This window comes from Tachysurus fulvidraco, chromosome 4 (assembly GCF_022655615.1).
Source record: "Tachysurus fulvidraco isolate hzauxx_2018 chromosome 4, HZAU_PFXX_2.0, whole genome shotgun sequence".
NCBI lineage: Eukaryota > Metazoa > Chordata > Actinopteri > Siluriformes > Bagridae > Tachysurus > Tachysurus fulvidraco.
In genome coordinates, this window is record NC_062521.1 from 22,029,626 (window position 1) to 22,051,208 (window position 21,583).

Below are 21,583 nucleotides of genomic sequence, written 5' to 3' on the forward strand. Positions count from 1 at the left end.
TTTCCAGCATAATGGATGTATTCACATGTATTATATGCACATTCTGTACAACAACTGATTAAAAATAATTTAAATATTTCTCTATGATACCTGTTTGCAATGACAAAATAGCACTCCCGGCCTCTTGTACATGTACATTTGTGATAACATCATCTTACAACAGTATAACGTAAAAAGTTTGATCCCACAGCATATTACAATACAACGCAACATGGCTATCCTCACAGCAGCAAAACAGATCTGGAGTTTTTCCACCCGGTTGGATGCAACAAGAAGGAGGTGGGGCAGAAGTGAGATGATGAGATGAGGCTCCATTTGTGGAGAAATCCTAGGGAATGCTATAAAAAAATAGAAATAAAAAACCCAAAACAAATACATATACAAAAATGTGACTACTGTGTAAACCCAGCATGTTGAATGGTCGAGCATTTCCCATAGTAGAAGTGCAATAATAGAGTGATGATTCAACCCTGTTGTAGTTAATACAGCATTCAGACGTACAGTCTGTTTTGCCGAAGGCCAAATCAAAGAAGAAGATAGCAATCATAAGACTGTCACACTATGAAAACTAAAGACCATCTGCACCACATATGCTCAAATGGAGCTAATACCCGAAACGGATGCAATAAGAAAAGGCACAAATCAAATCTGAGCTGCTACCGTTAATAATAATAATAATAATAATAATAATAATAATAATAATAATAATAATAATAACCATTTGTAATTTTGTAAAAGACTTCCTGTTTGATGTTTTTTATAGAAATGGTACAAGTTCAATGGGTGACTATGATTTTTAAAATGATTTTTCACATGCAAGAATATTAACAATTAATATGGGTCTCCACACTGTAACACTGTTATAAAATCAGTCATGTTCCAAAAAAAAATAAAAAATCCATGTCCTCAGCACAAAATGATGGTGTCAAGAAGTGTGTGTCACTGTATGTCCTGAGGCATACTGGGAAACCTTCATTTAAAAAACAAAAACAAAGGAGAAAAAAAAATATCTTGTCCTTAGTGTGTGCAAACAAAGCCAGGGACAGAGCAAGGCACCTGTTCGTGTTTGTTCTTGCACAGACGTCTCTCTCACTGGTGTTTTAGCTGTCCTCTGGTTCACCCATGTATTAGATGATGTTTAGAGACACAATGACCGGAATGTGTCAGTGTGTGACGTGGAGTTTGACTGTTGGCCCTGCATTGGAAAATGAGGTGAAGGAACCCGGACGAGAGAGAGAGAGAGAGAGAGAGAGAGAGAGAGAGAGAGAGAGAGAGAGAGAGAGAGAGAGAGAGAGAGAGAGAGAGAGAGAGAGAGAGAGAGAGAGAGAGGTGTTTGTGTGTGTGTGTGTGTGTGTGTGTGTGTGAGTGGGCACCAATCCAGCCTCTCTCTCAGGGACGATGGAACCTGCCAAGGCACAGAGGGAGCGGACGCTATTTTAACACAATCACAGTGGGAAGATTGAAAAAGAGATCAAGCCAAAATTTATTGGAAAACAAGGCAGCTTATCGAGGAGGAAGCCAGTAAGTTCAACTTAATCAATAATTGTGCAAGACAAACATACAGTATCTACCATGCAATGCACAGATCATTAAGTATATAATATAATATAATATATTTTGTATATTTGTGCTTAATGTAATCATGAGATACTACACTGAGGTCACAAAATCATGATGCATGGTCACAGTCTACTTTTTTTTTTTACTTCATTTTAATTATTTGATGTAGATAAATCAAGGAAAACACACTCTTGAGACTTAACAAAAAAGAGGAAAAATAAATTTCAGGCATGGTTTGATGGATAATGTGTCGAAGAACATTTTTTTAATGAATTGGAAGTACGGTAATTCGTTCGAAATTTAATCCAGAGCATGACATAATAGTAGAATAGATGTAATAGTGGTGAGTTAATGTCCCACTGAGAAATGTTTAAATAGCAGAATCAGTGCATTCGATCATAGCATTACACAGTAAAGTAGAGGCAGAAGAGATTTTTTTTCTATATATATATATATAGCATTTCTTTTTTAATTTGATATAATCTGGATGCTGTCTAAATGATTACAAAGACACGTCAGACCACATCTGTAAATAGACAACATCACGTTCCTGTCCTGTCAGGTGGACAGGATTCTGATGTTACTCTAGACAATCTCAACAAATCTGCAAACTGATGATTGGATTTTTTTTCAGCTGCCCAGTTACAGTGCACTACACTGCTGGCACATGATTAGTTCATTGGATAAGTGCATCAACGTACAGGTGTACGTTTGTTTCTATTGAACTGGACGGTAAGAATACATTTATGAACGTTGACTTACAATAAATGCATTCGGAATTATACTGCCATGTCTAGACGTGATATATTTAGCAAGAGAAATATAAAGTCTGCTCAATAAATATGTGGACATTAACAAGTTATTATTATTTTAGTGGTTATTTTGTTATATAATTGAAAAACTAACAATCATACTTTAAGTTTTTAAAAGTTGGTTGCGAGGCATTTTGGAGTCAGTAATTGCTTGAAGTCTGAACACTATACACAGGTTATTTCCCTGTTGAAGCTCTGCCTGGCTTTTTTCTGCAGCTGTCTCCTGTTTGTTTTTAAGGTGTTCTGCCAACAGTTGTCATATCCATGATTTAACTTTAACCCCAATATACTGTGGCAGATAGCTAAAAGAACAGAAATCTGACAAAAGCGTATGCACATACACATTTTAATCTTAGATCCTACACCTGCCTGAACTGAGTTATTCTGCACAACATTCTTTAATACAAACCAAGGTACACAAGCTGGGCACAAATATTCTGCGTGTTCTAAAATGTATTATTTCATGGCTAGATCCGACTCACCAAACAAACAAAAGTATTCTGTAGCTGTAGCTGTATGTATGCTGCTATACTCGTGACTCACCTGGTAAATTGTTTGCTCTCTTCGTGAACTTCCATCTCTTTGCTTTTAAATTCGTTAAGCTCCTTGCGTATAGCAGCCTGCAGAAAAAGAAATTTCAGCAATTCATCCAGAAACAGATTTTATGAGAACTTTTCTATCCTGGTTTGTTCCTAACTTCAATATAACTAATAATTACTTGTTATAGTTCACACGTTCAAAAAATAACAATCTAAGCTTTTCAGTTTTGTAAATATCAGTATCACAAAGCATTTTCAAACATTTTAATATCCTGCATATTTCATTAAAGAAAATTCTGTATATGATTTACATCAGTAACACATTTAATCCGTTTTGTTTAGGATTATCAGTGCTTATCACTTATGGCCAGTAGGCGGCAGCACCGACATAAACTACATGTCAGTACAATAGTAAAACACAATAGTAAAGAAATGTTAAAAAACAAAACAAAAAAAAAAGTCATATCAATAATAAAATAAATTAGTTAATTAATTAATTGATTATATTAAATAAATAATATCTGTATTTCTCTGGGAGTTGCTCTGTGAGCTTTCTGGGTTTCAGTTTTCCTTCCCTTCATCTCAGATCCTTTCAGTTAAACAACTATACAATGACAGGTTCCATATCCTCCATTTATACCATGTTTCTAACATGATGGCCTAAATATTATATATAATTACACACTCAGAGATGTTGAGTATAAGATAAGGAAGAATTGGTAAAAGTCTCACTTTGTCTGCAGGCGTCAGTCTGGTCCAGGGCTTGTCAGCACGCCGATCGTAGTCTTTTGCTTCAGTTACCTCAACATACTCGTTAAAACGCAGGATCCTCCTTGCTACTAACTCAGCAACCGTGGGCCGGACACTCAGCTACAGACAAAAAAAAACACAAAAAACATACAGTTCCACACCGTATAGTATCTAGTGTCTCGAAGCAAATGTAGTTCATTAATTTACCTAAAGGTTAAATCCTTTAGAAATCAAAAATCTTATTTATTTCTTTTCACATTTTAAAGGTTGTAAATTTCACAACCACCAGATGGCGCAGTGCACCACAAACACACGGATAACATAGTGGCTTCTTTACCAGTAACGTCAGAATTCATAAAACAACTCTTCATTAATTAAATTAAACCTCAAAGAATTAAAGTATAGACTACACAAGGTGAAACGTGTGATACCTTCCGAGAAAGCCGTCTTTTAATTTCTTGCTTGGCTTCTTGCTCCTCTTCCTCGTTCTTCTCTGCGGTGACGAAGCAGAAAAAAAAGTGAAAAAAGCCACATAGATTTCAATATGTGTGTGCAGTTATGACACTGAGGTAAACAGAATATTCATGCTGTGATTGTGATATACCTTACAATATATTACAATATGCTACGTGAGGCAATTTGTAAGCACTTAAATCCGGATTCCTGTATAAAAGACCTGAGTTTGAGAGAACAGAACGGCTGATAATGACAAATGAAAACCTGAGGGTCTAAGACAGACAGACTATTTTTCCATGGAGAACATGAGTCTTGGTTTCAGCCTCTGGCTTGAACATACAGCCTGAGTGCACTTCAGTGATGGAGAGCAAACGGACACGCTGCTTCTTTCCCTTCAGTCACACTGCATTAATCATCCACCAGCTTGTTCAATTCCTTTCCATCTTAACACCGGTGCTTAGAATAAAATGACATTCTGACAATGCTTGCAGTTAATTCTGGGTGTCATTATTCTTGCTTCTCTCAGTATAAAATGTGTGAAATTGGGGTGACTCAGACCGCCTTGGATGTTCTTTGATCCTGGCTATTGTAGATGCTTGGGCTTTTATATATAGTATAGATGAGTCATTACTGTTCTTGTCCAAGAGTAATAGACACCTGACAGTAGATTATGCAGTTCTGTAAAATACCTTATCAGGTTTCATATGCAGTTTCGAGTGCTCTTGGTGAAAATTGCCAAAGCTCTATAATAGACAAGGTATTCCTCCAGAATCTTTTAAGACTTTGGGGTTTTTTTTCCTTCTTCTCACAACTCCAGGGTCTGATCCTGAACTTACTGTCTGTGTAGAGACTCAGAAGTTTCCTGTTAAGTTTCTCAGACCCCCCAAAACAGGTTGCTAGATGTACTGTATTGCCCAATGGTGTGAATGGTGTGCTGAAATGGACTGCTGTCACTTTCTGGGTGTAGAAACTTTCTAGGTGCTTTTATACACAGAGACGCTCTTTGGTGTCACCCAGATGAGGACGGGTTCCCTTATGAGTCTGGTTCCTCTCAAGGTTCCTGACAGGCATCTGGTAAAGTAGCTTGGTTCTTATAGGCTGCATTATATTTTTTTCATCGATTGTGAGAAATTATTTGTAGCTTCCTTGCCTGTAAGTCGCTTCCAGGGCAATTTAATGACATTTGGCCGATCTTAAAACTAGAAATGAACTAAGACATTGCTGTTTCATATAAGTACTGTATATATTGTGAAACCCTTCAATAACAACATCCTTTCTGTCTTTTAAACTTTTTGCTGAATTTCTATACTTTTCTAATTCTGCATATGAACAACTTTAAGATGTTTAGACTGACCAGACCTGTGTGACTGCAAAAGAACTAGACAATCGAGTCAGCCAGTGTTGTCCAGGCTTCACTGGTTAACAATGCTTATACTACTTACAATACTGCACTAAAACAGCAGCAAGTCTGATGATAAAGCAGTTGCTCGCCGTGTGTTAAAATCCTTATACAGCAAACAGAGACTTTTTATATCAATATGATCTGTTGTACATATAGTATTTACACTGGTCAGTGCTGTTTCTGTTTATTGTCTTTGTGTATTGTCTTGTATTTTTTGTCTGCACTGTCTTTTTTGTTTGTGGGCAAGTCATGGCCTAATGGTTAGAGAGTCTGACTCATAATCCTAAGGTTGTGGGTTCGAGTCTCGGGCCGGCCACGACTGAGGTGCCCTTGAGCAAGGCACCGAACCCCGCCACTGCTCCCCGGGCGCCGCAGCATAAATGGCTGCCCACTGCTCCGGGTGTGTGTTCACGGTGTGTGTGTGCACTTTGGATGGGTCAAATGCAGAGAACGAATTCTGAGTATGGTTCACCATACTTAGCCGTATATCACGTCACTTCACTTTACTTTTGTCCTGCACGTCTTGTCTGTCTTGTCCTGCACTGTTTATACCAGGTTGCACAGATGCACTTTATGTATCTAGAACTACTTACTAAGTCCTAAGCTCTTTGTTTTATGTAGCACCCTGATCTTGGAGAAACTCTCATTTCACTGTGTACTGCAACAGCTATATAGTTGAAATGACAATAAAAGCTTCTTGACTTGACTTGATCATGTTGTCATGGGCTTGAACTGGAAAACAAGGGCTTACTCACGTTTCAGGATGTTCCTCTGCTCCAGCTCTTCAGTGGTGGGCCTCTGGCTAAGTCGTCTGCAGTGAAAGAAGACGAGTCAATCCCCACACTAATAACACATCATATGTTTAAACATGAAGACCTAAAAAACTTCTTCTGCTGTTCAGTTTGATCTGACAAGATGGCAAAACTCCCAAGTGGGATTAACCAAACTCCTCAGCTCTTACAGAAGATACATTAAAGTATAACAAACTGGCAATTCATCAATTCCTGATGGAGGCTTTCAAAATATACTGTGCTTTCCCATCTTTAGCTGGAGTGTGTTGATATTAGACAGTTTGGTACACTAAAATCATGTCCTGCAGGTGCTGGGTCAACATCACCTCACTAATTTACAGCCTATCAGCTGCCGCTGTTCCTGTCTCTCTGTCTCTGACGTCCTTGGAAGGATATTCTTCTCTTCCAGCTCTTTCTTGCTGGGCCTGTTGCCGAGTTTGATGGCAAGCGTGTCTCTGCGGCGGATTTTACTGGCAAGGGAGCCTATGGAAACAAATATTCATGTTAATCTCTCTCAGGCTCTTGGGTTCTGCCATTAAAAAGGCCATAAAATAAAGGCGGAGGTAAAATTAGAAAGAGAGAAAGAGCAGAAAGGGAGACAGAGAGAGAATTAGGAACGACAGGAGTGACTAGTAAAAATCTGATTTCTTGAGAAATAGCAAACACAACACCAAATACACACAGTGCACTGAAGAAAGGATGGATGGATTAATGTGTAAAAGTCAGATCTTGGCCATGTAACTGAATGTAATTCTTTGTTTGAATGAGTAACCGGACTTGTCAAAGGGCTTCCAGGGTCTGACAGTCACATTTCCTGTGTCCCATATTGTTAGCAAGCAGATATATAAATATAGCAAAGCCCTATTAATAATAAAAAAATAAGTAGCTTGCTGAATTTTTCCTTGATACTAAATACATGTTGGGATCGCTCTTTTTAATTAGCTTTGATTAAATCTATGGGGTTCTGGCTTCGACTATACCAAATAAATAAATAAATAAATAAATAAACAAACAAACAAACAAATAAATATTAATAATAATATTATTATAATATTAATAATAATAGGGGTGATGTTTGATTGTATATCATTGTCTATACTTTTTTTTTGGCCCGTTGATTTTTTTCCCTATTTTTAGGAGAGTTCTATTTTTATTTCGTCTGCAAAAATCTGTTCATATTGTGATCAGAAAATGAACTGTGTAGTACTACACCACAAGATAAAACACCTACTGGAGGTGTACTCGTCCTCTTCATCCTCCTCATCTTCGTCTTTATAGAGTATGGGCCCGTCTGAGTCTGAGTCACTAGCCGCCGTCTCTCTAACGGCATTTGGGATAACGGACACTTCTGGACTTTCCACATTGACAACCTGCGGTTTCCTGCTTCCTTCAGTTCTGTAAATGACCAAACACACAAGAGTCGCTCTAATTCCACACAAAATTGTCAAACCACAATTGCATCTGTAACCTGAGGGGAAAAAAATAATAGTCAACCGTGTGCTGAAAAGTTCACAGTTCACAATGTGCAATGAAACGTAGTGTTAGATTAGTGTTCAACTCCCGTGGGCAACTGTTTCAGGGAGCAGAGAATAGAAAAATGTACCATGTTCATGTTCCAAAGGCATGTAAAATGTCTTATTTTAAGAATTGTTTTTCCCAGACTTACACCATAGGAAATTAGGTCACAGATGCTGGTCAGATGGTCATGTGGGCAATGCCACAAGAACCTACTCACATTGCCAAACTGATATGTAAGCAATGAAACACTGGGGTTTGCAGTAGGTGGTGTGTTGAGATAAGTTATTGTTATCATCCAAACGTGGATATATTTTCTTTAACTGCACATGCTGGAGCATTTTATACCTCTAACACCATATCAATTTTCCAAATAATACATATTTTTAAAATGAATGAAAGAATGATACCGTTTTTATCACTTCATAATTATATTTCTTGTTGTAGAACAATTGCATGACAAATTACTTCCTGTTATTGCTTACATAATTAGAGCTATAAATAGTACATTTCCTCACCAGCCTCTTTCTCTGTCTCTCTCTGTTCATGCTCTCTCTCAGTCTCGGTGTCTGTCTCAAGGTCTCTGTGTCTCTTGGTCTATCTTGGTCTCTGTCTCTCTCAGTCTCGGTCTCTGTCTTTCTCTCAGTCTCGGTCTCTGTCTCTCTCTCAGTCTCGGTCTCTGTCTCTCTCTCAGTCTCGGTCTCTCTCTCTGTCTCTCTCTCTCTTTCTGTCTGTCTGTCTCTCTCTCTCAGTCTTTGTCTCTGACTCTCTCTCACTCTGTCTCTCTCCCTCTCTCTGGTCTCTGTCTCTCTCTCACTAGTCTCTGTCTCTCTCTCTCAGTCTCTCTCGCTCTGGTCTCTGTCTCTCTCTCTCTATCTCAGTCTCTCTCTCTCTCTCTGGTCTCTGTCTCTCTCTCTCTCGGTCTCTCAGTCTCTCTCTCTCTCTCTCTCTCTCTCTCTCTCGATGTTAATAACTGTCCTCTGTCCTGGAGACTCACCTGATCAGACTGTTATAAAGCACTGAGGATGGAGAGTCCTTTTATAAATGCTAATTAAATATCTCTGTACAAAACGCTTCACTGCATAAACCATTATAGTCTTTGTTCATTAAGAACACTGTTTTATTCTGGTTATTTTGAGTCTTAGCACGTGTCATACACACCCTTATGAAAGACTATAGAAACAAGAACATACGAAAACATTTAATGCTAGATTTCCAAATAACACTGATAAAGTAAGGAATACTAGCTGCAGCGCCCACTGATAAACGTTCAACAATCAGCAGTAGGAACTTCATAGTACAGCGACTGGAGACTTCCAGGATAAAATCTCTGAACTACTGTCCGACCTGCTGTTATCATAACTCCATCTGGCCAATTAGATTTAAGAATTAATCAACATTAGGTGAGTAAAAATCTGTGATAAAATGACCATCTTCGTCAGAGCATAAAACCCTAACAAATATAAATGAAACATCTGTGAAAGTAGAGAGAAATAAACAGAACTGTATTTCTATGAGCCAGTCTGCAGTAATACCTGAGCGAAATTATAACGGTGTGTCTGTGCACTTAACAATCAGGAACCACTAAGTAGAGCGTTATAATTATATTGTACTCACTGTTTGTCTTTATCTGCTCCAGTCCTGATGCCCTCGCTTACTTTATCAAGGCTCTGATTCTCTCCTGGTGTGTCTGAGGAAAGTGGGCTTTGTGTAAATGATGTCTCTTCTGTAGCATTGTTTAAGTGCAGTTGAGTTTTCTCGGGCGATTCTGAGTGATTCTTAGTATCTCCTCCGACCTGAGACGTGTCCTTAATGGCCTTCCCATCAGCACCGGAGGCAAAACGGCTATGTCTTTGGTCTTTAGCGCACGAGTTGCCCTCGGCTGGGTTTTCAGGCCCAGCCGTGGCTTTGGGACGGGGTTGAGGTGATCTGGATTTCTTTCCAGTCTTGCTCTCTGCTGGAGTCAGTTCAGAGGTTCCATCTTTGATGTTCTTCACACTGGGGGTTGAGGAGGCCTGAGAGGAACTCTTAGCTGACCCAGCAGTTTTCTTAGGCGTAGGTGATTTAGCTGTTAGGAAATGACACTGAGTGAGAACAAAGCTTTGTTTAGAAAATAAACAAGCCCTATGTAAGAAAAGTGCTGACAGTGATGAGAGAAATGAGTGAATAAAAGAAACATATATCACAATGTGAGTTATTTCTAGGTTATATGAAATTTTGCATATGGAATTTACACTGGACATGGGACATAAGCAAGACATTAACATTAAAGTAAGCTATCTTCTATCTGTCCAATCCACATTGCTCAGGAGTTTTTAAAACCCTGCATATGAGAACATAGCAACACCACACACGCTTTTACAAGGGATTATAAACACGATTTACAGAAACATCAATGGAATATGGGGAATAGCGTTGGTCCAGCTGCAGAGAAGCTACCAAAAAAATTCTGTAGCAAGGGGGACAAATATTTTAAGTGCTAATGCAGATGTTTGCAGCTCTTGTTACCCATGTTAGTTCAGTAATAATCATTGCTACTGTACACTTATGATTAGATTTTTAGCTAATAATAACAATAATAAATAAACTGCTACATTTCTATTAAAATACTCCATGTACGCTGTTTACACTTCACTCCTGGGTTACAGTGAAAAACAGGACACAAACAAGGCAACAATAAAAAGCAGAACAGCAGGAATTGGGTTGTGTTTTGCTGGAAATGAGTGATGTCTCACAGACACCGTGTTGACTAAAAAAGTGAATTGAAAAGACTCATCTCCTAGTCTAGGACTCATCGCTATATTTAGTGTAGTAACATTGATTTTTTTTTACCTGTCTGGCAACAGCGTAATAAATAATCCTTCTTGGGAAAAAAATAATGCAGAAATTATTTGATCACATCAAAAAGATTCTCGCTAAGATTTCAGAACTCGACATGACTCTAGTCCGAGACAATTGTGACCTGAACAAATGCTTATGTCCAGTAACAACGCTGAACATTTTAACCTGAAAGAGACTCCATCTGACAATGGGGTGTTCACATTCACAATGATATGAAAACTCCTGCAGAATAAAAGAACAGTGTTGCTGATATCACACACCAACAGTATACAGTATACACTACGTATACAGCAGCAGACATTGCAACCCTCACATGCGTTAAACAAACAACATGCAAAACACGGAGACTCTGTGGTTATCTGACTGCATGCTTCCTGTCAGGTAGAGAAAGGACAGAAGTGCAGGCAGTGATGCTGTTCATCAAACTCAAAACTTCATATGAACTCACACCTACATCAACAGAAGCTCACGTTAGAGTTTCCATATCTAATTGGGGGGGGGGGGGGGGGATGACAACAAAGACGACAACAACAAAAGGGTACATACACTCAAATGCACACAAACGTGACCAAAAGCATGAAGCAACAACGAAAAGTGAAAATGGAGAATATGTGTCACATGAGATAGTTTTTTCTGTATCTACTTCCTTATTTCCATTTTGAGTCAAAATGCTTCAGTTGAACTGAGTGTTAACAAAACCAACCAATTACAACTCCAACGTGGGTTTTTTTAGTTTATGGAAGCACTTCTGAACTCAGATCAAATGTTTATTTGTGAAAAGAATGATTTCTTCATTTGAACTCAACCGCAAACTCAGTGATGTTCCACTACATTAGAGCACCATGTAGTACTTAGAAACAAAAGAAGGATAAGCCGGAATGCTAAGCAAGCTCACTAGCTAACATACCTAATATTTATGACTTTTGTAGGACTCTTCAAGTAGGTTTTTTGAAGAGGTTACTATTGACTAGTATAAAAAATGCACAATGAAAACATGCAAATGACGCTCAAATTAAATAAAATCTCACGTGTGGCTGTGTGACAAATACACGCTAGGTTACTAAAAAGTCTGTTAGTTAAGTACTACTAGTCTCCACTAGCGGTGGAAAAAATCTTGGTTGATGGGTTAACAAAAGATGGTTGAATGTATGTCCAATTTTGAATTAATGGATAAATGTTATAACTTAAACATCCATCGAGTTACATATTTGGTCTCATGTTTCAGATTATAAATGTTTTTTCTAGTAGACGCATTAGGAAGATTCTGTGGTCATCAAAAAGAGTAACGAACTACTTTTGAGGAAAAACTAACACTTGTGAGCTTGTTAAATAGCCAAATGAATTGGCACAAAGGTATACCAGAGTTTTCTAATGTCAGCATCATTTATATTCATAAATCCTGATATTTTAACTGGAGATAAATCTGTTGAAAGGCTCCTATGCCATGTTAACATATTATTTTATCTTACTCATTCTTTTTATTATTAAAAACATACTTTAAAATTCCATGTGGTGCTGACCTATTAGTTCCTCAGGAGCTCTTGGTTGCTTTATTCCACTCGTCTACAAACTGTTGTGGAAATTACATTATTTACATTGACATTATTTACTGAGTTATCATCCGAATGAGTATGAGGTTCCCTTCAGAGCCTGGTTCCTCTCAAGGTTTCTTCCTCATATCATCTCAGGGAGTTTTTCCTTGCCGCCATCACCTCTGGCTTGCTCATTAGGGATAGATGTTAGAGATAAATAGTAACTTAATTTTAAACTTTCAAATCTTTTTATTCTGTTTCTATACTTTTGTAAAGCTGCTTTGAGACAATGGATTGTTAAAAGCACTCTACATGAATAAATTGAATTGAATCTAATTGAATGTTCGTGGTTGTTTTTTCTTAATTCAGGTTTTCTAACTTTCCTAAATAAATTTTTCAGGCTCATTATTTTCACATACGTGTATCATAATGCTTTTGCCTCGAGAACAAAACACTTTGGGGTTTTGCTGCCATATAAAAATAATCAACAATGCAGGTTAAAGCAAAATAAATTTTGTCTTTTTGCCATGAGTTTCAGCTTTTAACAGCATGTTTTGAAGTGTTTTATTCCTCTTACTCCACATATATTCGCTAATAATGACATGTTACCTTTATAAATGAACAATGAGGCATTGTATAGTACATGTCATAAGTTTATAGTTATGTTTAATGTTGTGAATAAACAATGTCTACAAACAATTTCCTGGTCTTACTTACATTAGACTGACTTACTTACAGTATCTCTTCAACAGCCTTACATGAATTTATTAAGACAAAATAATGTTGTTGTTTTTTTATGTCACAGCGAAACCAGAAAACTCCAGTAAGGCTTTCCCGTAGTGGAAACTTTATTGACTGCTACAAAGTGCCGACTCTGGATTCTACTTCCATAAATGTTAAACAACCATCAACTTACAGAAAGTTTTATTTAATTATTTTAATATAAATGATTTAACTTAAATGATATGTTTGTAATTTCTTTATTACTAGTGTTCGATTGCTGAGGTCATAACCTTATTAGAACACGTTAAGTTACCCCTGTGATTTGACTGGCACCTGACACTACTGAGCTGCTGTTGCAGAATATGAAATCAACATTCTTTGGTTGCAAAGATTCGAATGTTCAGGAGCATTGTAGTATAAAAAGGAAGATTAACTTGTCAGGGATTGAGCTCAGAAACAAGCGGAGCTCCTCCATGCACTGCACATGCAAAAGCACGATGCTTCCTCGCCACTCCAAGCCTGGATACTCACCGTTCCCACGAGCTGTGGTGCGTGTATTTTGTTTGGGTGGAGGAGCAGAAGCCTGTTTACTAGTGCCCTTCTGTACTTTTTTAACCCCTGTCTTGGCATCCTTCCGAACCACTGCACCTGCTGACCCGCTCGAAGCCTTGCTTGATGCGGCCTGTTGTTTTTTAGCAGCAGGTCTCTGAGCTCCAGACGCGCTGGCCTGTGCGCCGCATGTATTTTCTTTCTTTTGTACAGGAGCAGAGATGGAACCAGAGCACTCTGGCATGTCAGAAATGAAAATGAAATGAAAACAGGCAGAGCCCCAGACAGACAGACAGACAGACAGACAGACAGACAGACAGACAGACAGACGAACACAGAGCCATCCAATTACGACTTACAAATTCGGAGTCGGTACAGTTAAAAGTATGGGATGTTTTATGCAATTAGCCAAAGTGGATAAAACCAAATGACATTTTAAATCTCAAGAGGGAAGGAAGTCATTTTTCATGAGCATGGCACTTTCCTGTAAATTCAGAACTATTAAAAGCTGATCAGAAGTGATCTGTGTGAACAAAGGGCTTAAGACAGGAAAAGCCAGAAGAAATACAGCTTAAAAAGTGCAAAATGCTGAACGCACATCTCTCTCTGCATAAAAAACGACTAGTTCACCGTTCATTCACCATGAAAGTAGTTTACTTCTAGCAGGAGTGTGACATTCTCACTGCATTCACTAAATGAAAGAAGAGATAAGCGATTCAGTTAGCAGGCGAGAAATTAGCTGAACCCAGACATTTCTGTTGGAAAAGAAAGAAAGGACAAGGTCTCAAATCTGGACGTGCTGAATATTAAACAGGCTTGATGTATCCCTTAGTGGATCTGCAAACGTACTCGGCTCAGACCAAACTGCTCGGTCAGAAAACAACCAAATCTGCCAAAACTGACACACAAAATGTTCAAGGCTGCTCTTTGTGAATAAATATCAATCATTTAAATATCAATCATTTAATTCCTACATACTGTTTTCAGCCACTGTTGATCGGGCACGGATGAATGCAAAATCCACCTATTTAAGCTCCTAATTATTTTGGAGTGAAAGACTTAACATGTTTCACTAGCTCCCATGTTTTTACTAAGAGAAAAGGTGAATAGCAAGAAGTTAAAAATGAAATGTGGGTGAATCGTGCAGAAAAACATGGATCGGAGTTTGAAAAGAAACAGAAGATACATGTTCCTGACCCTTCTAGATTGTCACTGTGTGACTGCTGACAGAGTTACAACAAATATAGGATCTCAAAGCTGATAAGAGGTACAACAGAGGATGGAGACAGTTATTAGGGCAAATTCTTAAAATTTTTATCTTAACATACACTACTGGTACTTGGACCACTTCTCTTATGTGACGATGAAGGCACAGCATACGAACTAGCACACAATTGTCACTATAAACATTGTTAGTATAAAGTTCACTTGTCTCGTGTTTATTTTGGCTAAAGGGTATGTAAACTTTTGCACTATGTACATTATGCAACAACCAGTTCTGCTGGAACATGTACAAACACCATTTGCCTTAACATGCTGTACCCTCCATATATAAAAAACAGACCCTGGCAGTCCCAAGACTCCAGTGTGAGAACCACTGCTGCAGAAGACTAGGCGGGATAGCACACACACGCACATACACACGCACATACACAGGCACACACGAAAACACAACCATCCACAGAAACACAAACACACACAAACACACACTAAAGATAAGGACACACAAACATTCTAAAAATATATCACCTTCTGTGTCATCAGCCTCTGGCCTAATCACAGTCTTCTCCTCAGCGGGAGTTTCTGGGGACTCAATGTCCACTTTGACCTCTTCTGTAACTCCACTGGGAACTGCATGTCCGTTTAGAGTCTCTGTGCTCACTGCATCCTCTGAGAAAAAGCAAACGACACGCTTATTTAACACATACAGTATATAAATCATGTGTCTGTGGCCTTAATACATATGAAGACAGAAAAATAATACAGTTAACTAATAAGCTAAATAAAGGAAGCATTTAATTAACACTTAAACACACTTTAACAGACTTAACCTAAGAACTCAATAAAAGAAGTGCTTATTCAACACAATAAACTAACAAACATAACTAATGAACTCAATACAGGGAAGCATTTATTCAACACATTAACTTACAAACTTATTTTTTTCAACACACCTAAACACACTTACTGTAAATAAATGCTTCAATTATTTAGTTTATTAGTTAACACACTTAAACACACTCAACTAACAAACTCAATAAAGGAAGCATTTATTTCACACACTTAACTAACAAACTTAGCTAACAAACGTAACCTAAGCGAAACAGCCTAACGAAAGCGTTTTTTCCAACAAACATAGCTAACACGCATAACTAAATAAAGGAAGCGTTTATTGCTGCTTGTTCAATCTAACAAGGATCTCTGTTTCATTTGTAGTTTCTGTTACACATAAATGAGTTCCTTATTGGTTACTCTACAGAGAAAGGAGAAATGTTCCCTGCATGACCTCTAACACAAGAACACCTTACAAACCAATTACACAAACTTAACCCATCAATTACAAATATCACACCTATGAATGTTTTAGTCAGAGAAAATACAACCTTGGTCTGGAATAAGAACCCCTTTCTTGATGAGTTCCTCACGGGTTTGTCTGGTGGAGATTTTCCTCTCTAAAACTAGGAAGATGGGAGAGAAATGTTCATTACAGCACAATTATGGTATATTTACAGGGTTTTTTTTTAATCAGAAATATTTGGCACTGTTGACATTTTCAGTGTGAAATATATTAACCTATATGAGAGATGAAGATTCTATCCTATAATTTATAGAAATAGATTAACATTAATGTTTTTATTTTATCTTCAGAAAAAAAAACAAAGACAAAAAAACATCTTGTTGCTGAGACAAGTAAAAACAGGTAGGCATACAATAGTCTACCTTTGGAGAGATCCTGAAACTTATCGCTGGTTCTTTTCTTCCGCCACTTCCAAGGTTTGAAAATTTTGCCTAAAGATGACAGTTTCCCCTTCCCTTTTAGCTGAGAGGTCTGGGAACCTCCACCTACCACATCGCAGTTGGCCAGAGAAGATTTTTCCAGTCCCTCCACTGTGAAGAAACCACATCCACATGTAATGAATAGATGAAGTGAACAAAGGCAAATATCTGACATTCAGTCCAGGGACCTTTTGGATGGCTGTGAATGTGAATGAATGTAATTCCATGTATTTGCTAATGTCAAAAACCTAATCACTAATCAGACCAAAACGAAGAGCCATGAAGTTCATGAAGTATAGCAACTGCTGGGTGTTCATCATTTTATACGCTCTATGAGTTCTGTCTGATGTAATACTGTTTTCTCTCTTGGGGCAGAAGTATTCATGAACCTTTTTAGATGTTTAAATGTGTAGAAATGTATATAGAAGGATGGATGGAGAGATGGATGGATGGATGGATGGATTCTTTATTGTCATTGCACAAGGTATAACGAACTTAAGTGTCACGCCTTAAAATCAACTTTTTTTCATAAAATGGTAAAAAAAACACAAAAAAAAACAAATACTGTTTAGATGAATTAGTAAACAACTGAGATATTGCTCTTAACATATTGTACATGTGAACAGTGTGCTATAAATTTAATCACAATGATAAAAGTTAAGTTTAAATAATATTAAGGTATTGCAAATACAATTTGTCCTTTACAGATTTGGGGTTAGTAATAAGAGGTAGGAGTCCATGAAATGTGTAGACGTGAGTGTGTGTAGTGCAAATAGTTCCAAACTATTTCATGTTTTGTAAATTGTCATCTAAAATTCTCATGAAGGTGTTTTTCCTCAGATTTGTATTGCCATATCTAGCCATTCTCTTGTTTTAGAATTAAAATTTCAGATTATTTGTTGCCATTAGAGTAATAGGCTTGTTAAAGCTTTCCTGGTCAGTTAGATCAAATTAGGACTATAATTCTTACACTGAGACAACACACAAACATTTTGCACAATGAGTTTCCAGTGTTCCAGTGATCCTTATCATGATGCAGTAGTATTTTTTTTTTTTGCTAAATCGGAAGCATCCAGTGAAAACAAAACAATCTGGAGAGGGTTTTCCTTATAATTTAAGAGGACATCAGCCCCAGCATGTAATGCACTACTCTGACCAAACCCAGCCAAAACAATAGCCTGCCCAGTCAAATGATTACAATAACAGATATTCTTCTTTAAATAGTAAAAGCATTGACAAACGTTCTTATAAGTTCCAAAGTGGCACACTAATAAAGTATTAACACCTTTAATGTGATCCCAGAGAGCTCAGCTGTCTGAGACAAGATTCAAACTTAAAACACAATGAGGAAAAGGTTACACGTTGGTGCAGAGGGTGATGTTGCCTTCTAACATCTCCAAAGTCCCTGGTGTGATCCCGAGTTCGGGTTACTGACTGTTTTTGCCTTCTCTCGGTTCTCTCGTGGGATTGTTCCGGGTTCTTGGGTTCCTCTCACTCACCCCCATAAACTATGCTAAACAGTTCCTAAGTATAAATATGTATGATAAAGGTATATCCCTGCCTCCTGCACATGGATCAGTAATGGGTCCATCATGACCACGATGAGGTGGTTGTAAAGATGAATGAATAAGCAAGTCAGAAGATGGTGATATCCACTTCTAGGGCTTTCCCTCATTTTCTAAACAAGGTTTCTGAAAGTATTACAATAAGCTGTATAGTAACGTATTAAAATAGAAAATATGTAAAGCGGAAACTCTTGTTGAACAATAAATTTGTATATCAAACTGATCAGAAAACCTACAAAGCTTATTTATCTAATGAGAAAGAATAATCTGAAATATCCTGAAGCGTCTTGAGTCACGTCTTGGCTTGGCTGGACATGTGTGGGAGGGAAAACGTTACTGAGACAATTCAAACACGGAACAAAAAGATACAAGAATACATCTGCCCCGAGAGCTGAGAGAACTGAACAGGAATTTTCATAAACGTATTAAATCTGGTCATTTTGTCACTGCATACGAATCAAGCATCTTGACCTCTGCTTGTGAAAACCTCCTTCTCTCATATACAGCTTCGTTCAGTCAATAATGCTTAAGCTGACTGACTGACCACTAAAGTTTTTCATCAACCTCCAGCTCCACTTCACAAACAGGAGTACGTTATTACCAACACCTTTTTGAGAAGTCTTCTACATGGCACTGACAAAGTTCATTAGTGAGAATGGGTTACAGGAATATGCCACCTCTACGACCTTCTCGGCACAGACATCATGTCTACTAGTAGTTTCCATTTGAAAGGTTGATCATTAATAGCATCTGTTAAATATCCCTAGGGAAGCTCACACAACGTCAGCCTGAGGCACTGCTGCACTCTTACAGCCTATAAGCTGATATTTGTGCACAAATAACAGCAGCATAATCTCTTGGTCAAATAAGTTGAGTATCTCTGGTCTTATGCAGAGTACTTTCACACCCATAGTGCTAAACATTTCACATCTCTGGTTTCGTTAACATCCTCCCTGTTGTATGATGTGATTCTGTAGACAATACATCATTGTGAATCATTGTATGCAAACACTATTGACGAAAGCTTAAAATTCAAACAAAAACAGACAAAGCAGACAAAGCAGACATGACAGTAGGATCTCAGCTGAAATATTTTACAGTGTCTTTCATATCAGTGCTCTCATGGCAACCTGTTTCTTATTAAATTAGTCATACTATTGGCTTGCATCACTGACTAAATACAGAGGGAGTGAGGCTGTTGGAAGAGGAGGGATGTGGGTGTGATTTATTTTAGTTAAGTGTCATTTGAAAACAAATCTAACGATACAGCTTGGTGGTCACAATCTAACATTATTTCTCTGGTTCTGATCAGTGATAGCTCCTTTTCTGAAAATCTAGACAAATATGGATATGTTTTTTAATGAGAAGTTCAAAAAGTTCTTGTCCTTTCCCTAAACTCGGATCATGCTCTACACTTCACTTATAATAATAAATCCTTCTGTTCATTATATAAAATATGCCATTTGAGGCTTTTATCATACCAAGGAAGGAAATTCTTTTTCCACGTCCATCTTCTAATCTTGCTGTTTCAGTTCCTAATAAATAAACACTGAGTGGCAACGAGAGAGCCATGTGAGTGAACTCTTTGTTCCATTAAGGACTGGAAACAAGCAATAATGTTCATAATTGTCCTCGATGACCTGCTCCAGTAAAGTGATAAGAACACCATGACGACAGCTACTTCTATTGATATAAGGACAAATCCTGTCTGGATGCAATCATTATCATGAAAGACAGCATCACTTATGACTAGTGACTTCCTCGTTTGTTTTGATAAGAGATGATGTGGTGTGGTATAAACATTCAATATATACGTTTATGAGGGTTAGGATTTACAAGAGGATGCACAAACAGTAAGGATATCAACAAGGTTAATGTGTCTATTGATTTAAAATAATAAAAGTATATGCATAATTCACTGGCTGAGATGTACAGTGCAGAAATGCTTGCTGATTCAGAACTGTTCGGAACTAGATTTAGTATAAAACATGAAAAAAAAAAATGGGGCGTGCTGTTATAGAAAAATAAACAACACCATGGCGGTGTGTGCCTTCCCCAGCCAAATAGCGATTCTTTTCCGATAACACCACGTCCTGAAATTATTTATTCCTTTTATACCACAGCAGTTTCTTATCGAATTCTGGATCTACTAATACACGCCACGCTTCATGCTTAACACGTCATGCATCATGCTTTTCGACCGCATATAGTCATTTTGAATGTTGGTGAATGTAACACAAGTTAGTTCCTTTTAACACTTATGTTACAGCACGAATAAATAGAGGTTTCAGCCAGGATCTGAACTGAAAATATTACAGAGAAACCAAAAGTTATCTGTTCTGAAGCTTCCCATTTTCGTTAGATTATTTGGAATAGTAGCTGTTAATAGTTACTGTAGGAACCATAACATGTCAGAATAAGTGCATTAATATAAACCTGCATGTTGCCTTGCAGCTGGAATTCAGACTTTTTAAATATGTCTTTGCCCTGCAAAGCTTAAATTGAATCCTCCAGTTGTTTCTGTTTTTATCTCACTGTGACATATGTGCACAAGCCCCACCCCAGCAAAGCAAAGACATGCTTTTTTTTCACCATCACCTACAACTAGTCAACATAGAGTAAGCAGTAGCCTACTCTCTCATTCACAGATTGTCTTTATTTGTTAAATCTTTTACATTATAATGGCCCAGCACTGTATCAATATAATCTAAAGAACTGCCAAAAAGAGAGAGACTAATACATTCGAAGAAGAAGCAGTCGAGGAAGAAGGGAAATCTGTGGTGTCAGTGCAGCAAATGTCCAGCCCTATTTGAATATTTGTGCTGCCGCAATTGGCAATTCAAAACTTCACTTATTCAAGGACTCGGATGTGTGCGGAGATGAGCAGGGATAGCAGCGTGCTTCAACTGATGATGACCTGCAGCTTTGGAGCCTACTATTTTATCTGCCTGTAATTAATAGGAAGAGATGACAAAGACCAAGCAATCCCAAGGCTGGATGCCAAAGGAGTAAGTGAGCTGGATGAATAGAGTAATGTTGCTCAGTTGCATCCATGTGTTTTGGACTGTACAGTTCACCACCATTACAATACAATAATTAATACTCAACAAAGAAAAAGTTGTGAATCTTCACAAAAAAAGTGTCCTGTCAGACATCCATAGACATCCATGCAGTAATACAGTATACATTGGTCATTAAGCTATCTAGACACCTCGATGTGTTTATGTTCAACAAGTTTCATAACAAATCTAGCAAATGAATTACCCCTGGATCTCCAAATGTCAGTCTGTCTGCCTGTCTGCCTGTCTCTCTCTCTCTCTCTCTCTCTCTCTCTCTCTCTCTCTCTCACACACACACACACACACACACACACACACACACACACACACACACACACACACACACACACACACACACACACACACACACACACACACACACACACACACATTTTGTCTTCATACACCCTTCCTTCTTCATCCGACATCTTTTTGACATGCAAATGATCATTACAATTCAATTCAAAGAATATTCAAAGTATCAAGACAAGT

The 21,583-nt window shown here is 37.8% G+C and overlaps 1 protein-coding gene across 5 annotated transcripts in view; it reads right to left on the bottom strand.

Moving 5' to 3' along the window:
• Positions 1 to 21,583, bottom strand: part of phactr2 (phosphatase and actin regulator 2) — a 48,382-nt gene continuing 26,799 nt past the window's right edge. For 4 of the 5 annotated variants that reach the window (XM_047812236.1, XM_027145886.2, XM_027145885.2 and 1 more), the window contains exons 2-13: positions 16,411 to 16,578; positions 16,074 to 16,148; positions 15,220 to 15,360; positions 13,453 to 13,707; positions 9,443 to 9,893; positions 7,542 to 7,705; positions 6,637 to 6,793; positions 6,275 to 6,330; positions 4,093 to 4,154; positions 3,644 to 3,781; positions 2,916 to 2,992; positions 1 to 1,405 (exon numbers count right to left, since the gene is read on the bottom strand). In XM_047812236.1, the coding sequence (XP_047668192.1) occupies positions 1,390 to 1,405; positions 2,916 to 2,992; positions 3,644 to 3,781; positions 4,093 to 4,154; positions 6,275 to 6,330; positions 6,637 to 6,793; positions 7,542 to 7,705; positions 9,443 to 9,893; positions 13,453 to 13,707; positions 15,220 to 15,360; positions 16,074 to 16,148; positions 16,411 to 16,578 (1,760 nt within the window). In that variant the 3' untranslated portion in view covers positions 1 to 1,389. The remainder of the gene's footprint in view (positions 1,406 to 2,915; positions 2,993 to 3,643; positions 3,782 to 4,092; positions 4,155 to 6,274; positions 6,331 to 6,636; positions 6,794 to 7,541; positions 7,706 to 9,442; positions 9,894 to 13,452; positions 13,708 to 15,219; positions 15,361 to 16,073; positions 16,149 to 16,410; positions 16,579 to 21,583) is intronic. The other variant, XM_027145887.2, reaches the window with a different exon arrangement.